This window comes from Dendrobates tinctorius, unplaced genomic scaffold (genome assembly GCF_039654945.1).
Source record: "Dendrobates tinctorius isolate UK_male_01 unplaced genomic scaffold, ASM3965494v1 ptg000231l, whole genome shotgun sequence".
NCBI lineage: Eukaryota > Metazoa > Chordata > Amphibia > Anura > Dendrobatidae > Dendrobates > Dendrobates tinctorius.
The window spans coordinates 6,691,413-6,700,950 of record NW_027361898.1 but is presented as its reverse complement, the minus strand read 5'-3'; the positions used below and the strand labels follow the sequence as shown (position 1 = coordinate 6,700,950).

At 44.1% G+C, this 9,538-nt stretch overlaps 1 protein-coding gene across 2 annotated transcripts in view; it reads right to left on the bottom strand.

Annotated features, from left to right (window-relative positions):
• Positions 1 to 391: 391 nt before the first annotated feature.
• LOC141059874 (dual specificity testis-specific protein kinase 1-like) overlaps positions 392 to 9,538 on the bottom strand; it is a 94,772-nt gene continuing 85,625 nt past the window's right edge. For both annotated transcript variants that reach the window (XM_073556045.1, XM_073556044.1), the window contains exons 7-9: positions 1,288 to 1,371; positions 1,071 to 1,157; positions 392 to 700 (exon numbers count right to left, since the gene is read on the bottom strand). In XM_073556045.1, coding sequence (XP_073412146.1) covers positions 602 to 700; positions 1,071 to 1,157; positions 1,288 to 1,371 — 270 coding nt within the window. In that variant the 3' untranslated portion in view covers positions 392 to 601. The remainder of the gene's footprint in view (positions 701 to 1,070; positions 1,158 to 1,287; positions 1,372 to 9,538) is intronic.

The window sequence follows — 9,538 nt, the reverse complement described above, 5'->3', positions numbered from 1 at the left end:
TATCACTGATCGCGTGAGAACGGCCTGGACCATTTCTCGCCGTCAGCTTCCTGCTGGGCTTCCTGCGGTGCCGACGAGCGACGCGTGGACGCGGGCGGGAGGACGTCAGGATCGCCGCGTCTGACAGGTAAGTAGCGACCCCCGACCGCTGCTATGTCTCTGGTGAGATCTGCCTGTGTAGCAGCTCACTAGTGACCACTTAGCGATGCACCAGCGATCCATATCGTTGTCGGGATCGCTGGTGCATCGCTAAGTGTAACGGTGCCCTAAGACCCTCACACTGATCTCCATTTCTTGCTTTAATGGGTCGCACTCTGTGACCAAACATTAGAAACCACAACTTCAGGTAATAAGTAAGAATTGCCGCATCCCTCCAAGTCACAAACACAAATTATACAGGGTATAAGACAAAATTTATTATATATAGTGAAATCTCCTTCTCCCGTCCATTCCTTGAGATGAATAAGAGTCCTATGAACGCCATCATCAGGCCACATGGCCAGAAAAATACAAAACAGTTCAATAAATATGTCTGTCTCTGCATTATGTATAACAACCTGTGGTCCGACTGTACATTATTTACAGCGCCCATGTAAGGGCCTCAGGAGTCCGGCAGCTCCGCCGTGGAGTCCAGGGTTTCTGCCACGTCCTCCAGTTCATCCAGAATCTCACAGAATGACGGTCGCTTAAACGCTTCCAGCTGGAAAAGGAAAAAAAAAAAGGATAATCCTAGAACATACAGGAGCGGGTCTCGTTACAGTGTATCCAGCCTCCACATTGTAACCAGCCCTTCCCCTGTGGCACCAGGACATGATCAGGGCAGCTCAGCAGCCTTCAGGTGTTAGGGGTTTGTATTCACCAACAGCAAGCAGAAGTCTTCAGAAAATACCAGAGTCACTTATTCTACTATAAGCTGCATACAGTGCTGATAAATCTTCCCATGGAATCAATCAGTTACTGGGATCCCTCTATGGTGGAGGAAGCGCCCATCAGGGGATTATATAAACCCTATAAGACAGCTGCTAGCTTCTCTCATATACCGCACACAGAAAGATGGGGGCGACACCTACCCGACAGCAGCACGCAGCCACATCCAGCACCGGCGGAGGACAATCCCTCACCAGAGCATGAAAGGCGACCACGTCCAAACCAAAGTCCTAAAAATGGAGGAACAGTAAGAGGTGACCGCTATCATGAAGCTCAGTAACTACAGGGTGTGGTACTGTGGGGTAATTGTAGTAATCCCCTCCCCCATATCAGTTGCCAGGGAAAGAATATCATACATACCTGTGTCCTGGGCAGAATTTCAGGGTCGGCGGGAATCCGACCGAGTATTTCACAGAGGACAATGCCAAACGAGAAGACATCAACCTGAAAATAAGAAAAATAAAAAGTGGTATTATAGCAGTTATATTCTTGTACATAGGGACAGTATTATAGCAGTTATATTCTTGTACAAAGAGGGCAGTAATATAGTAGTTATATTCTTATACATAGGGGACAGTATTATAGTAGTTATCTTCTTGTACATAGGGGGCAGTATTATAGTAGTTATATTCTTGTACATAGGGGCAGTATTATAGTAGTTATATTCTTGTACATAGGGGACAGTATTATAGTAGTTATATTCTTATACATAGAGGACAGTATTATAGTAGTTATATTCTTGTACATAGGGACAGTATTATAATAGTTATATTCTCGTACGTAGGACCAGTGTTATAGTATTTATATTCTTGTGCACAGGGGCTGTATTATAGTAGTTATATTCTTGTACATAAGGGGGAAATATTATAGTAGTTATAGTCTTGTACATAGGAGCAGTATTATAGTAGTTATATTCTTGTACTTAGGGGACAGTATTAGTAGTTATATTCTTGTACATAGGGGGCAATATTATAGTAGTTATATTATTGTACATAGGGGGCAGTATTATAGAAGTTATATTCTTGTACTTAGGGGGCAGTATTAGTAGTTATATTCTTGTACATAGGGAGCAGTATTATAGTAGTTATATTATTGTACATAGGGGCAGTATTAGAGTAGTTATAGTCTTGTACATAGGAGGCAGTATTATAGTAGGTACAGGTGCTTCTCACAAAATTAGAATATCATCAAAAAGTTAACTTATTTCAGTTCTTCAATACAAAAAGTGAAACTCATTATATAGAGTCATTACACACACAGTGATCTATTTCACGTGTTTATTTCTGTTAATGTTGATGATTATGGCTTACAGCCAATGAAATCCCAAAAGTCATTATCTAAGTAAATTAGAATACTTTAAACTACCAGCTTGAAACATGATTTTAAAATCCGAAATGTTGGCCTACTGAAATGTATGTTCAGTAAATGCACTCAATACTTGGTCGGGGCTCCTTTTCCATCAATTACTGCATCAATGTGGCATGGCATGGAGATGATCAGCCTGTGGCACTGCTGAGGTGTTATGGAAGCCCAGGTTGCTTTGATAGCAGCCTTCAGCTCGTCTGCGTTGTTGGGTCTGGTGCCTCTCATCTTCCTCTTGACATTACTCCATAGATTCTCTATGGGGTTAAGGTCAGATGAGTTTTCTGGCCAATGAAGCACAGTGATACTGTTGTTTGTAAACCAGGTATTGGTACTTTTGGCAGAGTTGACAGGTGCCAGGTCCTGCTAGAGAATGAAATTTACATCTCCAAAAAGCTTGTTGTTAGAGGGAAGCATGAAGTGCTCTAAAATTTCCTGGTAGACGGCTGCGCTGACTTTGGTCTTGATAAAACAGTGGACCTACACCAGCAGATGACATGGCTCCTCAAACCATCACTGATTGTGGAAACTTCACACTACACCTCAAGCAGCTTGGATTGTGGCCTCTCCACTCTTCCTCCAGACTCTGGGACCTTGATTTCCAAATTAAATGCAAAATTTACTTTCCTTGTGGAGTGTGTCAATGACTGCCTTCTAGACACCTGTCAAGTCAGCAGTCTTCCCCATGATTGTGGAGCCTACTGAAACAGACTAAGGGATCTTTTTAAACGCTTAGGAAGCCTTTGCAGGTGTTATTTTGTTAATTATTGTAATTTACTGAGATAATGACTAGTGATTAGTGAGCACAAATGCTCGGGTGCTCGTTGCTCGGGTCGAGCAAATTGGAATACTCGGGTACTCGGACAGAACAACAAGCCCAATGTAAGTCTATGGGAGACCAGAGCATTTTTACCGCGATCCCCCCCCAGGGGTCCTTTCAAGGTCTAAAAACATCAGAAAATGATGGAAACACTGCTCAAATGACATGGGAACATTGTGGCAACTGCCCCTGGAAGAATTTCTCACTCCTAGGTCACAGCTCTAAATAATGTTGTCAGAGTTTCACGCCCTTTTTACAGGCGCACCAAAAAACCTACAAAAACAAAACCAAAATGGATTTTGCTGGGAAATATGTTAAGGAACATCCTTTCCAGGTTAATGACTTATCTAAGCCAAAATAATTAACCCAAAACAAAAATGTTCCTCCACCACTTGGGCTATGTTCACACACAGCGTTTTTGAGGCGTTTTTCAACTTTAACATTGCTTTCAACCAATACAAATGCATTCACTGGGAAATGTCATTGTAACATTTAACAACCCTAACTGGTCATGTGGTGTGTGACACATAAGCAGACACATCTTGTTTCATTTATGAAGGAGGGACTCTTAAAGTCACAGAGCCTATTTTTACAGGGGCATCAGGCAGCATTAATCTTCTCAAAGGGCCATTATTAAACAGTGCGCCCATCCATTTATTATTGTCAAGGTCTGAGAAAACTGTCCCAGAACTTTGCCAATGGCTCCCCTGCCTCTGCTGGATTGGAGTTGTGTCTCTCTCGCCTGTAAAAAAAGAGAAGAGAAGCCAGCGTTGCCAAGGTCATAACGCATAACATAAAGTGCATATGTACATAACATCTAACTGTATTCAAAATGAGATATTTAGCAAAAAAATTGATCAATTCAATTGAGCCACCCCGCCGCGCCAAGGCAATCTCATGTGGGGGATCCTACTCTACGTTTTTAATAAACACTGTGCCATTACGGCCTCCTAGATACATTAAAAGCAAGACCACTTTAAGTGCAATCCGCACCTGAGCATTTCTGGATCGCTCCCATGATGCCAGAAAAGGCAAGTGCGGATGAAGGCCAACCAGGTCTGAATGCAGACGTGTCAGGTTTAGCCTCCACACATTGCCTGACCAGCAAGCATAGATGAAGGGCAATGCAGGCTCAGATACAGGTGCACAATTAAATAAAGCTTGGGGCAGGGCGGGGCTGCTGTGTGTGTGTGCACAGCAGCCTAGATCCATCTCAGTGAACATTGTATATTGGTATGTGGCTGACCACCACTGTTGCCGTGCGCGTTGGGTTGTGTTCGCCATTTTTTCTGTGTTCACTGTGATGGATCTAGGCTGCTGTGCACCCACACAGCAGCCCCGCCCTGCCCCAAGCTTTATTTAATTGTGCACCTGTATCTGAACCTGCATTGCCCTTCCTCTATGCTTGCTGGTCGGGCAATGTGTGGAGGCTAAACCTGACACGTCTGCATTCAGACCTGGTTGGCCTTCATCCGCACTTGCCTTTTCTGGGATCATGGGAGCGATCCAGAAATGCTCAGGTACGGATTGCACTTAAAGTGGTCTTGCTTTTAATGTATCTAGGAGGCCGTAATGGCACAGTGTTTATTAAAAACGTAGAGTAGGACCCCCCACATGAGATTGCCTTGGCACGGCGGGGTGGCTCAATTGAATTGATCAATTGTTTTGCTAAATATCTCATTTTGAATACAGTTAGATGTTATGTGCATATGCACTTTATGTTATGCGTTCTGACCTTGGCAACGCTGGCTTCTCTTCTCTTTTCTCTCGCCTGTACTCCTTGGTTGTCCAACGAACTGTTACGTCTGCCGCCAGCCTTTTGAGATGGGAATTTTTTTTTAATAATTCTGCAGCAATGGCCCTCTGGTACTGCACCATTTTACTACACCTGTCTGCCTCTGGAACAAGAGATTGAAAGTTCTCCTTGCAACATGGGTCTAAACGTGTCACTACCCAGTAATGACTTTTACCCAATATTTTTACAATACGAGGGTCACGGGAACGGCAACGCAACATAAAGTCAGCCATGTGTGCCAGACTGGAAAGAGGCAAGTCTTTTGTGTCCTCATCAACATGACGACTAACCAAGGTGTCACCCTCCTCCTCTCTGTCCTCAGGCCATCCACGCTGAACAGACAGTATGACAGTTGTGCTTGTAGTACGTCTATAGCGCATGAAAGTAGCTCCTGTTTTTCTCCTCCTCCTCTTCCTCATTGTCAACCAATCCACGTTGGGATGACATGAGGCTGGGCTGTGTGTAATTACCCTGTATGGTTCCTTGCTTCACGTCCTCGTGCTCCGCCTGCAATGCATCCTCTTTCATTGTGAGCAGAGAGCTTTTCAGAATGCAGAGAAGTGGGATGGTGATGCTAATTATGGCGTCATCGCTGCTCACCATCTTGGTGGACTCCTAAAAGATTTGGAGAATGTTACATATGTCTGACATCCCTGTCCACTCCTGAGGTCTTATGTGTGGAGTCAAACCTGAATAACGAAGGCCTTGTTGATGCTGGTATTCAACAACTGCCCTCTTCTGCTCACAAATCCTTTCCAACATATACAGTGTAGAGTTCCAATGCGTGGGGCATCACACACCAGTCGGTGAGCAGGGAATCCGCAATCGCTACGGAAGCATGGCAAGGGCAGCTGAAGCTGTAGCGGTCTTTCTCAAATGGGCACACAGGCAGCGTACTTTCACCAGCAGATCCAGCAGCTCCGGGTAGCTTTTTAGAAAACGTTGAACAAAGAGGTGGTACGTGTGTCAATTAGCCTCGCCTCAGAGCCGCCACCAAGTTCCTGCCACTGTCACACACAACCATGCCTGGCTCGAGGTTCAGTGGTGTCAGCCACACATCTGCCTGCTCTTTCAGAGCTGTTAACAACTCTTCAGCATTGTGCGGTTTGTCACCTAAGCAAATTAGCTTCAGCACAGCCTGCTGCAGTGCTGCAGTGATTCCAGCTAGTGACTGATGTGCTCATTTTGGAGATGAAGGCTGAAGAGTAGGAGGAGGTGCAGGAGCTGTACACTGTGGGGGCAACCCTGAATGACGTAGGTACCGCAATCTTTGGCGTCCGGAGGACGTGTTCCATCCCAAGGTCTGACTGGGTCCCAGCTTCCACTATGTTAACCCAGTGTGTCATCAGCGAGATGTACCGTCCCTGGCCACAAGTACTTGTCCACGTGTTCGTGGTTAGGTGTACTTTCTCAGTAACTGCATTGTTGAGGGCACGGGCAATGTTGTGAGACACGTGCTTGTGTAATGCCGGGACAGCACAACGGGAGAAATAGTGGCGGCTGGGGAGCGAGTACCTTGGGACGGCCGCCGCCATAAGGTTGCGGAAAGCTTCCGTCTCCACGTGCCTGAAAGACAACATTTCGAGCGCAAGCAGACGAGAAATGTGTGCATTTAGTACTGTGGCCTCTGGGGCGTTGGCTGCGTATTTCTGCTTACATTCCAATGACTGGGGTATGGACAACTGAAGGCTGCGCTGGGACGTGGACGTGCTTGATGATGGTGCTATTTGACAGTGGGCAACGGCAGGTGCAGGGCAGGAGGCATCTTCGCATGCACCGTGGACAGGGGATTGGCTTGCACCCACAACAGTGGAAGAAGCAGTGATGTCACCCGCAGACACTGTTAGTGGAGCCTGGGGTTGGGCCCAGAAAGTCAGGTGCTTTGCTGCCATGTGCCTGATCATGCTGGTGGTGGTAAGGCTTGTAGTTTTGCTACCCCTGCTGATGCTGGCATGACAGGTGTTGCAAATGGCTTGTTTGGGGTTATCAGCAAAGTCTTTAAAAAATAACCATATATTTAGAGACTCAGCACTCAACTTAAGTGATTAGATAATTTAATGTTGTCCACACTAGTAGTAAGCAAAATGTTTCGGACTTGCATCAGACCTTCATCAGTTACAGAATAAAGTAAGGTTATTAGGTCAGGTGGACCAATAATCTTGGTTGAAGATCACTAGATCATTAAATATTCCGTGTCATGAAAAAGTAGGGCAAGGGTTGTCAGACCTGTGCACATACAGGGTTAAGTGTGCTGCGCGCCTCAGTGGCATGTGCAGACGCAGTGTCCACTGCTGGTCCTGCAGTGGACACTGCACAGCTGTAATCGCAGCAAAAAGTGGCGCAACAAAGTATTAAGTTAAAGGGGCCGAATAATATTGCACTCCCCACTTTTCAGTTTTTGAATTTTCACAAAAATTTAAAATAACCAATAAATTTCATTCAACTTCACAATTGTGTTTCACTTGTTGTTGATTCTTCACCAAAAATTTACATATAGTATCTTTAAGTTTGAAGCATGATATGTGGAAAAAGGTTGAAAAGTTCCAGGGGGCCGAATGGAATACTTTCACAAGGCACTGTATATGAGGCCTGGCACGGAGATACCGCACTACCACATATGTGGCCTGTTTTTTTTTAAAAAAAAATGGAAAATAGTGTTGTATATAACTAGAGTGACAGACAGCAAAAAAAAAATGGAATACTGGCCTAAAATGCCCAAACTGAGCATGCAGATATATGAGGCCTTTCACGGAGATACCCCTCTGCCAAATATGTGGCCTGTATTTTTTTTTCTTTTTTAGGCTAAATAGTGCTGTGTATAACTAGAGTGACAGACAGGAAAAAAAAGATGAGGCCAAACTTGGACCACGCGGATATACGAGGCTTGGCACGGAGATACCACACTACCAAATATGTGGCTTGTTTTTTTAACCCCTTAACCCCCAAGGGTGGTTTGCACGTTCATGACCGCGCCAATTTTTACAATTCTGACCACTGTCCCTTTATGAGGTAATAACTCTGAAACGCTTCCATGGATCCTGGTGACTCTTACATTGTTTTCTTGTGACATATTGTACTTCATGCTAGTGGTAAAAGTTCATTCATATAACTTGCGTTTATTTGTGAAAAAAACGGAAATTTGGTGAAAATTTTGAAAATTTTGCAATTTTCCAACTTTGAATTTGTATGCCCTTAAATCACAGAGATACGGCACACAAATAACTTAAGTAACATTTCCCACATGTTTACTTTACATCAGCACAATTTTGGAACCAAAATTTTTTTTTGTTAGGAAGTTATAAGGGTTAAAAGTTGTCCAGCGATTTCTCATTTTTGCAACACCATTTTATTTTTACGGACCACATCACATTTGAAGCCACTTTGAGGGGTCTATATGATAGAAAATACCCAAAAGTGACACCATTCTAAAAACTGCACCCCTTAAGGTTCTCAAAACCACATTCAAGAAGGTTATTAACCCTTCAGGTGCTTCACAGGAATTTTTTGAATATTTAAAAAAAAAAAAAAAAAAAAATGAACATTTAACTTTTTTTCACAAAAAAAATACTTCAGGTTCAATTTTTTTAAGTTTACCAAGGGTAACAGGAGAAATTGGACTGCAAAAGTTATTGTGCAGTTTGTCCTGAGTACGCTGATGCCTGATATGTGGGGGGGAACCACTGTTTCGGCGCATGGCAGAACTCAGAAGGGAAGGAGCGCCGTTTGACTTTTTCAATGCAAAATTGGCTGGAATTCAGATCGAACGCCATGTCACGTTTGGAGAGCCCCTGATGTACCTAAACAGTGGAAACCCCCCACAAGTGACCCCATTTTGGAAATTAGACCCCCCAAGGAACTTATCTAGATGTGTGGTGAGAACTTTGAACCCACAAGGGCTTCACAGAAGTTTATAACGTACAGCCGCACAATTAAAAAATCATATTTTTTCCACAAAAATTATCTTTTCACCCTCAATTCTTATTTTTCCAAGGGTAACAGGACCCTAAAAGTTATTGTGCAACTTGTCCTGAGTACGCTGATACCCCACATGTGGGGGTAAACCACTATTTGGGCGCATGGCAGAGCTCGGAAGGGAAGCAGCGCCATTTGACGTTTTTGGCTGGAATTGAGATCAGACACCATGTCGCATTTGGAAAGCCCATTGATGTACCAAAACAGTGAAAACCCCCCACAAATGACACCATTTTGGAAACTAGACCCCCCCCCAAGGAACTTATCTAGATGTGTGGTGAGCACTTTGAACCCCCCAGTGCTTCACAGAAGTTTATAACGCCCGTGCGTGAAAATAAAAAAATCGTATTTTTTCCACAAACACGATCTTTTAGTCACCAATTTTTTATTTTCCCAAGGGTACCAGGAGAAATTGGACCCCAAAAGTTGTTGTCCAATTTGTCCTGAGTACGCTGATACCCCATATGTGGGAGAAAACTACTGTATGGACACACGTCAGGGCTCGGAAGGGAAGTAGTGACGTTTTGGAATGCAGACTTTGATGGAATGGTCTGCGGGTGTCATGTTGCCTTTGGAGAGCCCCTAATGTACCTAAACAGTGGAAACCCCCCACAAATGACACCATTTTGGAAACTAGACCCCCTAAGGAACTTATCTAGATG